The sequence below is a fragment of the Peromyscus maniculatus genome, chromosome 17 (genome assembly GCF_049852395.1).
Source record: "Peromyscus maniculatus bairdii isolate BWxNUB_F1_BW_parent chromosome 17, HU_Pman_BW_mat_3.1, whole genome shotgun sequence".
Taxonomy (NCBI): Eukaryota; Metazoa; Chordata; class Mammalia; order Rodentia; family Cricetidae; genus Peromyscus; species Peromyscus maniculatus.
Genome location: NC_134868.1, coordinates 26,048,285 through 26,066,208, shown reverse-complemented (window position 1 = coordinate 26,066,208; position 17,924 = coordinate 26,048,285). Strand labels below are relative to the sequence as shown.

At 42.9% G+C, this 17,924-nt stretch overlaps 1 protein-coding gene across 2 annotated transcripts in view; it reads right to left on the bottom strand.

Annotated features, from left to right (window-relative positions):
- Trappc11 (trafficking protein particle complex subunit 11) overlaps positions 1-17,924 on the bottom strand; it is a 43,723-nt gene that overhangs the window by 7,390 nt on the left and 18,409 nt on the right. For both annotated transcript variants that reach the window (XM_006970899.4, XM_076553342.1), the window contains exons 16-27: positions 17,518-17,579; positions 17,266-17,398; positions 15,527-15,657; positions 13,810-13,965; positions 11,744-11,931; positions 11,513-11,661; positions 9,913-10,034; positions 9,328-9,447; positions 7,800-7,865; positions 7,546-7,702; positions 6,887-6,998; positions 1,291-1,382 (exon numbers count right to left, since the gene is read on the bottom strand). In XM_006970899.4, coding sequence (XP_006970961.1) covers positions 1,291-1,382; positions 6,887-6,998; positions 7,546-7,702; positions 7,800-7,865; positions 9,328-9,447; positions 9,913-10,034; positions 11,513-11,661; positions 11,744-11,931; positions 13,810-13,965; positions 15,527-15,657; positions 17,266-17,398; positions 17,518-17,579 — 1,488 coding nt within the window. The remainder of the gene's footprint in view (positions 1-1,290; positions 1,383-6,886; positions 6,999-7,545; positions 7,703-7,799; positions 7,866-9,327; positions 9,448-9,912; positions 10,035-11,512; positions 11,662-11,743; positions 11,932-13,809; positions 13,966-15,526; positions 15,658-17,265; positions 17,399-17,517; positions 17,580-17,924) is intronic.

Here is a 17,924-nt window from a genome sequence, read left to right as displayed (position 1 = left end):
GCAGACTTATCTACCGACACAGAGAAATCGAGTGTCTTGTGCACCTGTGACCACCCTTGCAGAAGCCATGCTAATGCTGCCTGTGCTGCCCCAGGCCCATGCAGCTCTGCTTAGACAAGCATGCATGGCAGGAGGCGGCATGGCCAAAGGCGGGCACTGCATGCTATTTTCAAAATCGATATAGACATGGTAGGGCTGGTAGGTAAAGAAACATTTCTCTTGAAAGAAGTATTCAGGGAAGAGAAGAGAAATGAGCCAGGCACACTGCAAGCCAAGCTTGGGAGAGGTAGAACAAATAGTAGGAGTTGGAGGCCAGCCTTGGCTACACAGTGAGTCTGAGGTTAGCCTAAACTACGGTATCATCCTTCCTTTAAAAAGACCAAGAAGGAAAAACAAAGAGTTGGAAATCTGATAGAAACTATTGAGACTAGCCTGCACTGTATGTGATCCTATGTAAAAGGGGAGCGGCCAGTTATGTGTCCATTAAAGGGAACACTAACTGTGAAGCATTCCTAACAAAAATGGAACCCTAAATCTGATCAATTTACAGGGTTAAGGAAATGGTTTGAAAAATGGTACCATATAGTCTGTTAGAGAGTCTACCAGGTGACTCGGTTCCTGCAGTAAATAATCAGGAAGAGGAAGAGGGAAAGCTGGAAGCAGGAGAGGAGGTGGGCTTGGGGTGAAGAGAAGAATACTGATGTGTGACGGGGATTAATAATGACCAGGAGGAGGATATGGGAGACAGGACACAGCCTACCTAGAGATTTAGATGGATTCTCCGAGACTTACCCATAAACTGCAATGTAAAGACCTTAAAATAAGCTCAGAAACATTCAGCCAATGAAAGTTTCAACATCAGAATTTGGTGATGGTAAGAATCTATTGTTAGGCTGGGCATGGAGGCACACCTTTCATCCCAGCACCCACAAGGCAGAGGCAGGAGGATCTCAGTGAGTTGGAGGCCAGCCTGATCTACTTAGCAAGTTCAAGGCCATCCAGGGCTACATAATGAGATCCTGCCTCAACCACCCTCCTACACAAACAAAGGATCCATTGATAATTTTAAGTCATAGCAATGAAACAATAAGGTTCACAAAAAGCCATGCTTGTAATCATACTAAAGCATTTATGGCTACAATGACATGTGGGATTTGTCTGACAATAACTGGGTAGGACTGTGGAGGGGCAATCATGTAAAGTGTATAGATGTCAGCCAGTTTGCATAATACACAGTTAAAACACTGAACTCTGAGAAGCCCTTATCAAGTACCATCTGAAAACCGCTACCTGCGTTCACGTGGAGAGGGATGTTCTCAACAATCACGTGGGGCAGCGTGATGACAGTGTTGATGACAGGGATGTTCTCCATGCCTGAGGTCCTACGGAAAAAGTCCAGCTTTGAACTCACACTTCGAAAACGTTAACCAACCAGATACAGGCATCTGTTTTACCAGGCAGCTTTAAAAGAAAAACTACCCATCTCCAAGCTCCATCAGTAGAGCTTTGTCCAGAGGAGCTCTCTGAACCCCACTTTTGTTGTGGATGTTTAGGGAGCAGATGTTATAACCAGGGCTGCCGTGCGTTACCACTGGGAGCTAAGGAGGGAGCTCTGTCTGTCTGTGAAGGACACCACTCAGTTCTGTGTCTGGAGCAGGATTTTCTCACAGCAAAAGTACTGCAGATTTACACTGTGATGCAAAACCTCTTCTCTCGAGGGATGCTGAGGTGGGCCCCAGAATCCTTTCAAAGGGCACAGTTAGAACTCATCACAAGAACACAGTAGAAAATGAAGAATTAAAACATTCTACTGTTAGTAAAAAGTGTGGGACTCTACGACTTCCTGAGATAAAGTAATAAAACAAGACTGCTGAATGCTTCCTGTGTGTTGGGATTCGGTGGGAAGCACAGAGGTGGCTGGCAGTCCTACCAGGGAACTGGCTCCTAAGATGCCCCTGCATGGAGGGGCAGAGCAGCTGACATCGGGAGCTACTAGAGCATCACCAGCAGGGGACAGGCACGAGCTGATCACCAGTAAGAAAGGACCTTACTGAATGACAGTAGCAGGAAAGGAAAATTGCCTTTCAGTTGATGTTGAACTCCTATAACACAGAAATTAAACATCAACATGGCAAATTCACAAGTAAGTGTGAATGAAATGGCAAGTTAGCTTTTTTTTTTTTAAGGTTTTTAATCTTAGTAAAATGACCTATTTTTTCCATTCTCACTTTAAAGAATTCCACCTTGAAGTTCTAATATGGAAGATATTGACACATGTAACTCATAAAAACCTCCTCAGTGTTTTCAGTGATTTTCAAAGTGAAAAGGTGTCCTGAGATGGCCAGGTTTCAGAGCTGCTAACTGTGGCCTGCAGTCCAGCGTCGTCAGACCCTGGAACAATGTCTTCAAGAAGAGCTGCCGGAAGGGCTGGGGATGGAACCCAGAAGTGGAGCACCTCCTTAGCTGTGCTAGCAGGGTCCATCCCCAGCACTAGAAACAAGACCAGAAACAACTGGGGAGTTTCTTGCCCTGTTTTGCATTCAATTTATAACATAAGAATGTTGATGTCATAGAATACGTCTACTAAACATTTCTTTCAAAGCTTAAAAGGCAACTTTAGCATGTTCAGTTATTGATTTTATAGGTTTAATTTTTTTTCTACTTCAGTTAATTCTGGTAATTTCTAACATTTTAGGGACAGCTATAAGAGTAAACTCATTATACTCATTATAAATGACTGTACAAACACTTCTTTACAGGCCAGCAAGATAACTCAGCGGGTAAAGGCACTTCCAACAAACTGAGGTCTGAGTTCAGCCCCGTGATGGTGGGACAGGACTCCTGTGAGTTGTCCTCTGACCACTACATGTTCAAAATAGCACATATACCATTCCCAAAACAAAAGAAATGTCATAAAATATTCCCTTATAATTATTCCCACTGGGATTCCTTTCTCATTTTTAATTCATTTTATTTCATCTTAAAACGCATGAAGTATTAAACCATACCAAGGGAATAACACACAAATATCTCCTATGGACCTCTCTATCAAAGAGGAATATATTAATGCACTTGAATTTTTAATGTTGCTTGTCTGTATGCTCCCACCCGCCCCTCCAAAACGCCATCCCGAATTTGTATCTATCATTCCCATGTGATGTATTTCTTTAAACCTTTTCCAATTAGATTGATCCTACTAAGCAATATATAATATGTTTTACATATTTTCAAATACATTTTACAAATGCAGTCTGTTAATATCTGTGCCTGAAGCTTGCTTTCCTCTCTTTACGTGGAGATAATGACATGGACCTGTGGTTCACTCACTTCCATTACTAAACAGCATTTCACTATTGGAATGCATCACACTCTGCCTACTTTCCTTTCGATGGGTACAGTATTCAGGGTTTTTCTGTTTTTTGGGGAGTGGGCCGCGGGAGTAGCTATTATAGCCACTGCTGCTCTGCACATTCTTATCTGTACCTTCACTGTGTACATGTGTGGTACTGTTCTTCGGTCTGCAGGATCACAGACATCTTCAACTTGACCTAACATTGCCTAGTGGACTGGGGAACGAACTCTGATCCACCCTCCAGTCTTCCACACTTGGCATTGCTAACCCTTCCTGCAAACCAGAAGTGGGAACCGTGATGTCTCTTTAGCTGGTCACTCCCCAGTTACTCATCTCTGCAGACGCATCTCTCACTGTGTTCGCTGGCCACTAGGTTTCCTCGGCTCACACCTTTCTCCACTTTCTGACAGATGACCTGCCTATGTCTCAGGACACCAGAGGGGAAGTTCTAAACGTGAATACTTACCTATCAGTCACACACACTACTAACCCTTATGAGTTACACACACTACTAACCCTTATGAGTCACACACACTACTAACCCTTATGAGTCACACACACTACTAACCCTTATCAGTCACACACACTACTAACCCTATCAGTCATACACACAACTATCCCTTATGAGTTACACATACTACTAACCCTTATCAGTTACACAATATTAACCCTTATCACTTACACACACTACTAACCCTTATCACTTACACACACTATTAACCCTTATCAGTTATATACACTACTAACCCTCATCACTTATATACACTACTAACCCTCATCACTTATATACACTACTAACCCTCATCAGTTATATACACTACTAACCCTTATCACTTACACACACTATTAACCCTTATCAGTTATATACACTACTAACCCTCATCACTTATATACACTACTAACCCTCATCAGTTATATACACTACTAACCCTATCACTTACACACACTGGATTTTCACCTATTTTGCATTTTGTCTTTTCATTCTCTCTATGATTTCTCCCAATAAATTGGAAATTTTGAGTATTTTTAGACTTATTTATCATATTTGATATATGAGTGTTTTGCCTGAATGTACGCATGTGCACCACATGTGTGCTTGGGGCCTGTGAAGGCTGGAAGAGGGTGTTGGATCTCTTAGTTATGAATAGTTATGAGCCACTTAACTATGTGGTGCTGGGAACCAAACCCAGGCCTTCCTGCAACAGTGTTCTTAACTGCTAAGCCACCTCTTGTACCCCCAGGAAATTCAGTTTTAGACTTCTATCTTCTGTGCCTAAAGAAGCTGCTACTCCAAGGTCATTAAACAATTCTATTTTTCTATAGTAAAAAGACTTGGTTTTCTTATAGTCAGAATTTTAATCTGCTTGGAATGAATGTTTACCTATAACGCACAGTAGACAACTTATTTTAAATGGAGAGTCAATTATTTCCTCAGTTACCAAGGACAAAATGACTTCCTCTTCCTCAGCTGACCTGCAGTGCTATCTCTGTAAAAAGCTGTTCCACGTGTGCTCAACCCATCTGCTCCTCTGGCCTCTGCAGACTCCTGGTCAGCACCACAAGGTAAGTAGGAGAGCTTCCCAGGGAGGCTTAGAACTTAGAACTTAGAAGAAGCACAACACTGCCAGTTCCCGTTATGAAGAACCTAGACTTCTGGAAGATGTCTTTCTGTATGCTGTGAATATGTGCTGCTCTGATTGGTTGACAAATAAAGCTGTCTGGCCAATAGTGAGGCAGAATAAGGTTAGGTGGACATCTGAACTGAAGAAACAGGAGAAGAAAGGAGAGTGAGAGAGACACCAGCTGCCGCCCAACATGCCAGCACACCAGTAAACCACGGCCACGTAGCAATACATAGATTAATAGAAATGGGTTAATTTAAAATGAAAGAGCTAGCTAGGCCATAGAGTTTGTAATTAATATTAAGCCTCTGAGTGATTATTTTATAAGTGGCTGTGGGATGCAGGTAAGAGAGATTTGTCCATCCCCAGGCCAGGTAGGACACAGGAAATCATTCGACTACACCAAACTCCTTCTAACTTTTGACCTTTCATAAAATGTTAGATATGGGTATTGACTTACACCCAAAAGTAGTAGAAGTTACTACATAGCCACAAAGAGTCTGTAAAAGACTGATTCATGTAAAACTACTGTGTATCTTCTCTGTTTGTTTAGTTGTTTTTCCACTTATTTAATTATTATTATGTATGTATTTATTTACTCATTTTTGGTTTCAAAACAGGATTTCTCTGTGTAACAGTTCTGGCTGTCCTAGAACACACTTTGTAGACCAGGCTGGCCTTGAACTCATAGAGATCCACCTGCCTCTGCCTCCCAAGTACTGAGATTAAAGGCATGTGCCACCACTGCCCAGCTTAGCTGTTCTTTTAATGTTTTAGGTTCTATAGTTTTCTATGTAAAGAGAATGCTAATCTCCTACTGGGTGAACTCCTAGGTATCTTATAATTATGGATGCTATGAAAATGATACAATTTTTAAAAGGTTATATTTATTTTATGTACGTGAGTTGTTTGTTTACATGTATGTAATATGTACTGTGTTCATGCCTGATGTCCAAGGAGACCAGAAGTGGGCATTAGATTCCCTGGAACTAGAGTTAGAGACAGTTGTGAGTGCCCATGTGGGTGCCGGGACTTGAACCCAGGTCTTCTGTGAGAGCAACAAGTGCTCTTAACTACTGAGCCATCTCTCCAGCCCCAAATGACACTGTCTAAAGTACACTGCTGAGAGGCTTATTTCTGACCAACAGAAATACCACTGGGCTTTGTATACTGACATTTTATACAGTGACCTTGCTTAGTCTTTAATCCCTTGGATTTTCTCTGTAAAAAACATCTATTGTGTATACATTTAAGTGTCTAAGTGGGCATACATGTATGTGGGCACGTCTGTCCCACAGCACGGGTGTAGAGGTCAGAGGACTTGCAGGAGTCCGTTCTCTTTCCACTCAGGCTGCCAGGCACGGGAACAAGCACTTTTAGTTGCTGAATAATCCTACTGGCCACCTCTCGGGGTTTATGTAGACGATCTCACTGACTGCATGAGGGCGTTTCACCTGATGCTCTCCACACCCCATCTTCAGATTTAGTTTGACTCAAATGTTATTGGCATTTCAGTCAGAAACTGTGGCATTGGACGTCTGGCTCCCCTGTGTGGAGGGGTGGTGATGCCTGTCCTGCCGTCTTCACTACATCCTGAGTAAATAGTGCAGAAGAAAGCACTCTGTGGGGGACTGTGAGACAGCCAGACAGCGCACTAGACAGAGCAGGGCATTGTGTGGGTTTCTACAAATGTACCTAGGAAGAGACCCTCGCTGCTTCTTGTGTGACGTGGGGTTGTTCATGGTCAGTTCTAGATCGTGCTGTGTGTGCTGACTTCCTCGTCACTGTAGTTCAGCACAGCCATCCCACTGCTGCTCTGACTTCTAGCGGCACTTGAGGTGATCAATGGTAATGACAGACAGTAAGACATCAGAAGACCCACGCGGAAGCAGAGAGGCCCCTGTGATTTTACCTCTTCCAGGAGATAATGTAATGTCCCGTGGCCACTCCACCTTCGACATTCCCAGCAGACGGGCAGCGGAGACAGAAGCATTCACTAGCGCTCTCTCCTGTCTGTAAGACAACTACAAGAAAGACTCCTTACCGCCTACGCCATGATTCCGTCTATGAGAATGTCACCTCAAGGAGACAACAAAGCAATGTCTTTATCTTACAAACTGTTGTCAGAAACATAGAAACCAAGGCTCAGAAATGCTACGGTACTTTCTCTAGCTCATAAAAGTCCAGCATTTGGGCCAATCTATCTATATTCACTACAGTAAAAACCAATGGGGGGCGGCTGGGAGATAGCTGGGTAAGAGTTCATTTCTTCAGCGCCTCCAAAAAGCTGGGTGTGGTTGCACATGCACCTGTAATGCCAGTACTGAGGGAACGGGATAAGTTTTCACTGGGGCTTGACGGCTGCCACCTAGTTCCGGGTTCAGTGGGAGACCTGTCCCGAGGGAATAAGGTGGGGTACAGCAGGACACCTGACATCCTCTTCTGGCTTTTGTATGTGCATGTGCACACACACACACACACACACACACACACACACACACGCGCACACACACACACACACACACACACACACACACCTGCACTTCATGTGAGAACGATGTAAAGCCTCACCTTTGTCCACTTGGGACTCCAGATGATCCACTGCAGTCATAGATGGAGCAAGCTGTAGCTCACTGGACACAATTGTCAGGGCCCAAGGTGAGGCGCTGAGGAGGTCCGTCATCAAGAGAAAGGGGATGTCCGCATAGACTCTTTCCAGGTGCTCAAACTGCCACCACCAAGGAAGAGAGGAGGCTGGTCAGCAAGCCCACTAGTCCCCTGGACTTTTTTCTTTAGCTCTGACAGTGTACATCACAAGAACATACCTTTGTGGAAACAAACCTGACTGCCACATCAAATGGAAAGACAGTTTCTATTGTTACAGTTTCATCCTGCAAGAAACATCGGGAGCACAGTCAATGGCTCTTTTACAACTGTTAACATGAAGTGTTAAAGTCAGTCAGCACACACAGCACCATCTAGAACTGACCATGAACAACCCCACGTCACACAAGAAGCAGCGAGGGTCTCTTCCTAGGTACATTTGTAGAAATCCACACAATGCCCTGCTCTGTCTAGTGTGCTGTCTGGCTGTCTCACAGTCCCCAGCAGAGTGCTTTCTTCTGCACTATTTACTCAGGATGTAGTGAAGACGGCAGGACAGGCATCACCACCCCTCCACACAGGGGAGCCAGACGTCCAATGCCACAAATGTGGCCAAGGCCAGAATCTGCGTCCTCCTCTGACACAAATTGTTTACCTCGCTTTGACTCAAGGGAACTGAAATAATCACAAGGTAATGTGACAGACACGGACATCCTTGCCGTGCACACTAAATGTAATGTTCATACCCATCCAGTCCATTATACTGAAGTTTTAAGATGGCGGTCACAAGGCCAGAATATAAGTGACAAAGGCAAAACTTAACCCACTCTGATCACGGAGCGCTACCGGAACCCAGCAAGCTCCATCTCCCTGTAAAAGACTGTTTGAGGAGCCATGGGTCATTCTACCTTTCAAAACAAACGCCCAACACACTGACGAGAAACCTTTGTAAAAGGTTATGTTGTGCCAGTGACATGGCTCAAAGGATTCTCTCTAAGTCTGATAACCTGAGTTCCTGGAACCCACACAGGAGAAGGAGAGAACCAGTTCCCACAATGGTTCCCCAACTTTCACATATGCACTATGGCATACACGTATGTACGTGCACGTATACACACACGTGAAGTAAATGTAAACGGAAGAAGGTTGTGTTGTTGAGTTATGTGTTATGTGTCACACCTGTCACACACATAAACCTAGACTCCAGGTCTCAGTTTCCCGCTGCTCAGAGCTGATGAGAACATAAGACAGTGCAAGCTGGGCTTGGTGGCACATGCCTCCACTACCAGCAAAAGCAGGCAAAGCTCTCTAAGTTTAAGCCAGCCTGGTCTACAGAGTGAGTTCCGGGACAGCCAGAGCCACACAGAGAAACCCTGTCTCAAAAACAAAACAAAACAAAACGATGGCTCATATGAAGTGTGGGGACTGGCAGGCCATTTCCCAGGTCCTGTCTAAGAGCCCTGACCTACGGCGGGCTGTGTGCAATTCTGAGAGTGTTCCTGGCCTTCTTCGCAACTAGGCAGCATTGTGTACCCTTTCAACAACCCTTTTTCTTCCAATAACCTATAAACAGTCCCCAGCCCACAGCCTCTACAAAAGCTACACTATAAACCCCAACTCTCAGGCCTTTGCTTCCGCTGGGCTGAAAAACCAACCTATAAGATGACATATTACTGCCAAGATAAAAAAGATATTAAAATAACACAAAATAGAAGTGCTTCAGACATGAAAAGAAGTCATAAAAAATACCTTGTGACACTTGCAAACAATTTCTTTTCCTTCAACAGTGGTATTGATCAGGTAAGAAACATACACAAGGAACATTCTGGAGCCCACGGTCCCACAGCGGACATAGACTGTTTTTTCCAGCTGTAACACAGTAAGCATTGTGATTTAATGTTACGGAGACTTCCTCCAGGTTTTCTCAGACAATGTTCCCATTTGGAGATTTCTAGTTACTTTATACAGGTTGTTACAGTGTAACTAATGTGACTAATGAAACTCCGCCACCAGCCACCAAGAACCCTGAGCCAAGCAAGCCTCAGTGACATAATCCTCCGCCTTTTTCATTCTCTCTATCCACTGTTGAAGAAACACCAGTTGACCGAGAAGTTCCTGCAGTTTTAGACACCAGTGATTTCCCCAGCAACAAGCAGTCCACTGGGGGGATTACTGGTTTGGAAACCCTGCATAAAAACTGCCCATGACATTTTATATACTTAAATATGTAAAATCCTGCGAGATGGACAGTTCAGTCATTTCCCAGTGCTCTGCTATGCTTTTTTAGAACCACAGACCAACTAAGGTCCTCTCCAGCCTGTTGACCACGCTCACCTGCTCCCCGGGATGCAAATCTCCCACAGGAATGTCAGTGAGTAAGGCTGGGTAGGACTCATCACACAGCTCGGCTCCATGAAGAGTCACGTGGGTTTTCTGAGTTAGGTTGGCATCCTGCCCTACGAAGGTTGATACAGTGGTGTTTTAGAACATTATCATAGCAATCAATACTATATGAAGAGCACTATACTATACCATCTTTTAAACAAATACCCTATCATTGATGTGATGGTGTTTACCTTGTTACTGTGTTGGTACACAGGGAATTGTGGTTTCAGACTGCATTTTAATTCACTGTAACTGGGCTCAAACATCTTTATGAATCAAAGTTGGAACTACATTTTTGCCATTGAGAAAGAAGTTTTATTCTTACAGTCTAAAAATCTGTGCTTTAGGATTGAACAAATTCCTGGCAATCATTTGCACCCTGTTGGTTGTAGAATTGTTTTCCCAGCAAAAAGAGAAGCTTAAAGAAGGGCGGACAGCTGGTGAGAGGCCAGGTAAACATGGTGGATGGGCAGCATTTCAAGGCCCAGCTCATTCAATGTTAGGAGCACCAGGTGTAGGATGCGGTCAGTGTGGTGGGGAATGGGATGTTTCTGTCGTCCAATGCGGCTCCAGCACTGCGGTTCTCAGCGCATCTCACGGATTTGCTGCGCATGCTTCCCAGACTGATGGCTTCATGGGGACATGAAAGCTGCAGGGGGTCAAACCAGCAGCAGGACAGCAAACAGCGACCATGAGCTCCTGGTGCAAGTCTGTCTGTGCCAAGTGCTCTGGACTGGTTATATAACACCAGTCATTATACATTCCATTTGCTCTGACTTCACCATCGGGTCAGGAAGACGGTTTGCTCACCTACTTATGGCACCTTTCCCCTGTCCACTTGCCTCAAATGCTGACTACCACACAACAGTCCACGATGAGCTCTTTGGAACTTCTCGACAGATCTGAAAGCATCAGCTTTGATGAGTGCTCTCAAATAGTCAACTTCTAAGGGCTGGTCACTGAGCTCCACATCTTCAAGACTCCTGTTTCCTTTCCAAAACCTCTTGAACAACCACCACACTGTGTTTGTTCAAAGGCCAAATGTGTTGTTGATGTTGCAAGCTATCTCCAGTGCTTTCTTACCCATTTTTAACTAGTATAAGAAAATTCCTCAATGGATCTGCAGGTAAAAGCACTTGCTGCCAATCCTGATGACTGATTTTAATCCCCCAAACACACATGACTGAAGGAGAGAATCAACTCCCACAAGCTGTCCTGTGACCTCCACATATATGCTATGGTACATGCAACCCACTCCCAAATAAGAAAAACTTTATGCAACCAAACATTTTTTAAAGAAAATTATTCAAATTTGTTTTTTGTACAACACAATTTCCATAGTATAATAAAAATATAAAATAAATAGTAAGTAATAATTATCAAAAAGACATAAAGGGAGGAATCCACGTTAAAACCATGTATAATATAACCACATGTATTAATGTATTCTAATATCAAATGCTGAATTTTAGCAATGCAAAGAAAGACAGTGACTTCTGCACCAATGTAACACACTGATGCTGATCAAATCTACAAAATGAATACTTACCTGGCTTTAAGCCAGCAGTGAGCTTCACATCCCTGATCTGAGACTTTTCGTGGGACTGAACCGTTACAACCAAACAATACATCTCATTCATTAGGGCAGGAGGCTCATGTCGCAGTTGGACAGCAATGTTTGGGACTCTCGAAATGATCCTGTGAAAAGAAACAGTCAGTAACCAACTTAAAGAAATAAAGGAATAAGATGATCTTCAATCTAGTCTCAAAGCACACTTACATTGTGCTTGCCTGGATTATGATGCTGTCCCAGTGAACCTCATTGTCGGGAAGTTTTGGCCGTCTTTTGAAAGACCTTGCTGCCTGCAGGGCTTCCTGGGAGGACGCAGCATCCCCTCCTCCTCCCTGCCAGCTCAAAACCACACACCTTCCCGACTCACTGCCCAGAACCAGATCCACAGAGGTAATCTGTAAAAGAAAGGGGAACCAGAAATGCCATCACATATCCGGATGCTTATCATCATCGTCCCTGTCAACAACATCACAGCGAGGACTATCACACCTGAAGTTCACCTAGTCATGTGCAGGATGGACAAGAACAGAACCCTCTCACCCTGGCCAGGTACTGACTATACCCGGAACTCCCAAGTAATATGTAGCTATGTATAGATCTGATGTATAGATGTGACGTATAGATATGATGCCAGCACCCAGCACAGCACTTGATAGGACAGACGACTGTTGGTGAATACTGATGGAAATAAGGAAGTATCAAGTACCGCTGATACACTGACAACCTAGAGTCTAACCCCACAAACATTGCTGCTGGAAGTACTTACAGTATTAGCAATGGAATGTCTTATTAGCTGAATAAATCCATTAACAAAAGGACTCAACACAGGATTATTGATATATAATGATAGGTTTCCTCAGATACCAAGTAAAAATAAAATACAGTTCTAGGTGTATTTTACACAGTCCAAGAATGGAGTTGTGTAGGGGAGTTCCGAGTGCCTGTGAGAAACTAAAAGAAAACAAGACAAGAGTCTTGTGACCTCGGTTTCCTCAAAACCACGGAACTGTTCTTGGATGATGCTTCTGTGCGCCTCCCAGGTGCAGCACACAGGAGTGAGTTTCCTTTAGCTTATTCATCACACTGACTGTTGTTATTTGTTTATATGCCTCCACAGAGAAACATGGTTTTGCCGCATGCAGCTTGTCCTTGTGATAATATACAGCTTGAACTAGGGCTTTAGTCAGGTGACTCTTCTTAACCCTCAGGGTACAAACTGTCTGATGCTCTCAAGAAAGGTGGCTAGTGCATGTGTCTCTATTCTGCCTCATTTTGGGGCCTGCTCTCCCAAATTCATGCTGCCAACTGGTGTGGTAAACATCTAGGGATTTAGTCAAATCATGAAGAAGAAAGAAGAAAATGGAAGAAACTGAAAGTGTTGGATATTAGTCAGTAAGAAATTCAATCACTTTACAGAGACTGCTATGAAAATGCTAGCAGTAAACCTTATGTAGATGCATTTAACAACAGTCCCAAGGTTTATCACAGCTAACACTCTCACAAGCCACAGAAAACAAGCGCTTAGTGAGTGCTTACTGGGCAGTAGAGACTGTCAGCATGACATGGACTGACGGAACCCCACAAGCCTCTGAGGTCCTATTATCACCAGCCCCATCTTACAGAGGAATGCACTGGGACAAAGAGGTTAGACTGCCCAGGACCTCTCATGCTACAGAGCTGTAACTGAAGCATATGCAGTTGGCTCCTGAAGGCATACAACATAAAATATCATTTTCATCATACAGCTCCGAAGGGCTTTTCAATTACCTACACTATATTAACCTGTCAAATATTTATTTATCTTCATTTTCTTTAATATATGCAAACAGCAATGTTTGAACATTAAAAAGATAAACTCTAAATTAGGTTCTATTATATAAATTTGTTGTATTATATAAATTGTTGAAAATTCCTTAACTGATGATTAACTCATTAAAAGTGTACTACTTTTAATATTTATTAAGAACAAATAATGTTTAGTTACATTACTAAGTGAAAAAAAGCTAGGATTCAATATTATGTACAGTATATTCCTACAGTCTTCCTTCATGCTAGGGATTGAATCCAGGACTTGGTGTATGCTAGGAAATATTTGTTCTACACAGAACTACATCCATGGGGCCCACTTCTTTAATTAAATAATTTTAAAGTACAGAAATGTTGAAGAAGAGCATATGGAAGCAAGCTCCCAAAGTACTGTATTATTTAAATTTTCAACACAGACATACTGCTTTTGTCAGTGAAGTTATATTTAAGCAAATTTCACAACTAACCTCAATTTTCTTTCCCACGTCTTCAGTTTTTGCAACAAATTTAAATGACAATTTTCTCGTTTTCCCAGGAACTAAGCACATCTTTCCTTGAGTCAGATTTTCTAAGACTTCGCTTGCTTTGGATGCTTCTTCTAATACACAGAACTGGTTGTAGCCCTTAAAGAGAAGTGAGCAGAGTTATCATTGGCAAGCATCAAACATGCGATCTTTTGTTGACACTGAACACCGAGTGATCCGAATCACACTCACCTTGGTCTAGCCCCAGCCTCACCTTCTCACCTCACCTGGTCTATCCCCGCCTCACCGTCTCACCCTCACCCTGGTCTATTACGGTTCTTGTCTTGACTCACCAATAACCACACAACATGTCCTCCTAGTCCCGTACACCATTTTCTCAGGCGTGTTCTCCAGTCCCATCTCTCTGTACTTAACTGGACCTCTTCTTTCTCTGTCACGCCTACCGTAACTATGCCTCCAGTCAAGGTGACACCATTTAGCTTCGTGGCCTACCGCGCAATCTGTGAATCAGTTCTGCCCCGTCCCTAAAATGCTTACATTTAATGGAGTTGATACACAATATCTCTTTAGGTTCACAATGAGAAGAACATTCACAACTCCCACTAAATGTGTGGTTAAAGGCTTAGGATACTTTCTAGGTGACCAGAAGATGATTACCTATTAAGTAGATATATAGATGAAAGAGAACAGCACTTGACTTTCCTATATTGCACTTTAAAATGCTCATATGCATACAGTATGAAAATGTTGCTTATGTGCACACAGGAAATACTAGACTGTTTGAGAGGTCAGCGGAGAGGGCTATGGCAGGGCAGGACTGCAAAGGCACATGTCCACTGTGCCCTTCATGTCTACCTACTCCATCTGATTACTGCAAAACCAAATCTACATTAGTTCTGAAAACAGAAACTAAGCTGGTCATGGTGGCGCACACCTTTAATCCCAGCACTAGGGAGGCAGAGGCAGGCAGATCTCTGTCATTTTGAGGCCAGGCTGGTCTACAGAGTGAGTTCCAAGACAGCCAGGGCTATGTAGACAGACAAAAAAAAAAACAACAAACAAATTTGGTCGGAGGCCATTTCAAGTTATACAGTGAGTCTGAAGCCAGCTTGAGTGTGAGACCCTGCATCAAACAATAAATAAATACATAAAACAAAAACTAATAATGGGGAAAAAAGCAAATGATTTTGAAAATTAGAGTATCTTCACACTGAATATATCTTATCTGAAATTCAAGTTACACATTATAAAAATTAAGCATAGTATTCTATAGTATTCTTGGTTTTCTTAAGCCTGAAGTGGAAATAAAAATAAAGAGTAGGAAAATACATATCTAAACTGCAAGACATTTGGAAATGTAAGTACATTTATTTTTATATAAGCCTGGCCAAAAGTCACTTGATAACTTTAAAATCAGTAAGATCAGCTGGGTGGTAGTGGTGCACGCCTTTAATCGCAGCACTTGGGAGGCAGAGCCAGGCAGAGCTCTGTGAGTTCGAGGCCAGCCTGGTCTACAGAGAGAGATCCAGGACAGGCACCAAAGCTACACAGAGAAACCCTGTCTCAAAAAAAAAAAAAAAAACACAAAAAAACCCAAAAAAACAGTAAGCTCTACAATTGACTAAACTCATGGTAAATGCTACAGTAACATAGACACAGACATGTACACACTGTGGAGACACACTCAGTGATACGTTACCTGATTATTAAAGCTGACACAGAGCTTGGAAAACCTAATGGGGTGTGGACAGTCAGCCTTCAGATAAACATCAAACTGAACAGGAACATCCACATGAAAACTGGGGGCATGGAACTTGGCTTTGCACTGTACTAGAAATCAAACAAGAAGGGCGGAGTCAGACAGGGCCAGGTCTCAAGTATGCACTGTCCTAGGAGTTAGCTTACAGAAACAGCTCAGCTGCATTCTTTTTTAAGTTAATTTATTTTATGTGCATTGCTGTTTTGCCATGGGTGTCAGGTCCCTTGGAACTGGAGTCACAGACAGGTGTGAGCTGCCATGTGGGTGCTGGGAATCGAACCCGGGTCCTCTGGAAGAGCAGTCAGTGCTCATAACCACTGAACCATCTCTCCAGCCCCTCAGCTGCACTCTTACTGCCTTCTTGCTGACAGTGTCCTCACAGATGGCAACTATTCAGCAAACACAAACACAACTCTCTCTGATTAATAAACAAAGGTCAAACAAAAATTTTACAACTTTTGTTGTTTTTTGTTTGTTTGTTTGTTTGTTTGTTTGTTTGTTTTGAGACAGGGTTTCTTTGTAGGCCTGGCTGTCCTGAAACTCACTCTGTAGACCAGGCTGGCCTCGAACTCAGAGATCCACCTGCCCTTGCTTCTTGAGCACTAGGATTAAAAGCATACGCCACCACTGCTCAACTTCATAAACATTTTTAATTTTAAATTAATTTTAAATGTTAGTGCCAAAACTTAAAAGGAAAAGGAGCCATTTTGAATTAGCTTATTTCAAAACACCTGCCTAGACAATAAAGCACACTCTGGGTTATGAGCCTAGCCTTTAACGGCTGAGCCATCTCTCCAGCCCAATAAATCATAAAACTTTTAAATAGATATCTTGTCAAGAATACTTCATATAATACGTGATATACTAATAAGCAAAGTATATTTTGATAAACAAATAAAAGTATTTGAACAGGGGAAATTTTCAGACTGTAAAACCCACCCTGGCAGTACAAAAAAATTTTTTTTTTTTTTTTTTTTGGTTTTTCGAGACAGGGTTTCTCTTGTGTAGCTTTGTGCCTTTCCTGGAACTCACTTGGTAGCCCAGGCTGGCCTCGAACTCACAGAGATCCGCCTGCCTCTGCCTCCCGAGTGCTGGGATTAAAGGCGTGCGCCACCACCGCCCGGCTCCAAAAAAATTTTTTAATTCACTTTTTCTAAGTGAGTCACCATAACAATCACATACAACATCAAATCATTCTATTATAGCATTATTTAATATGTAAACCGGTGGTTCCCAGATATTTACATTATGATTCATAACAGTAGCAAAATTACAGTTATGAAGTAGCAACAAAATAACTATGGTTGGATTCATACATAATATCATGAGGAACTGTATTAAGGGGCCACAGCATTAGGAAGGTTGAGAACCACTAATGTAAACTATTTTGTTATACGTAAAATATAGCATAGTTTTTAAAAAGAAAATAGGACAAAACTAAAAAAAGCTTTCTTGTGGTGTTTAAAGTAACAATAAATGAAACAAAGGCTTTCATCACTCACAATAAATACTTATTGAACTTAAAGTATCTGACAGCCTGTTATGACACTGAAGAGAAAAATAAGAAGTCATGGTTATCCACAGGATGCTGTACTCTGACTCCCTTTCATATTTACATTCTGCATCTATTCACTGCAGACACAGGCTTTCTCTGAACATTGTGGCTGTTGACTACACACCAAACGGTACGAAGTCCTGTACGCCTATTGTGAAAACATTGCTTCCAGCCAGAGAGACCCGGTCAGCCCACAGCTTCTGAGCAGTCTTCATGGCTAAGACATCACAGTCAGGTTCAGGGTCTGGGCTTTCATTCTGCAACGAGAGTTCCAAGTTTGCACAACTAGCTGGGAAAATACACACAGACGCAGATCTGTGTACACTTTTACCGAGTGTACACACACTACACTTCCTACAAAGAATTAACAACCCACCATTAAGACGTTCATGAGGTTCTTTTCTATCCGAGACTTCTGGTCATCTTTCAGAGTTGAAGCTGAGATAGGAAAAGAACATAGAACTATAAGACAGACAAGTCAGTCCATTACCTACCTGTGGGGTTCCAGGCAACTATGACCTGGCCAAGGGTGCCGGGAACTAAGTGCCCCCTCCAACTCTGCTAACATCTGTTCCTCACACGTGTACCTCCTTTGAGACAGAGGTGCTCATTGGTCTGGAGGTCACCAATATAACTGACTGGCCAGTCAGCAAGCCTGAGGGATCTTCTTGTGTCCACAGCCGCAGCAGTGGGCTCAGACGCACAGGCCACCACGCCTGGCACACACATGGGTACTGGGGGCTGAAGTCAGGCAACCACTTACCAAGTGAGGTATCATCCCAG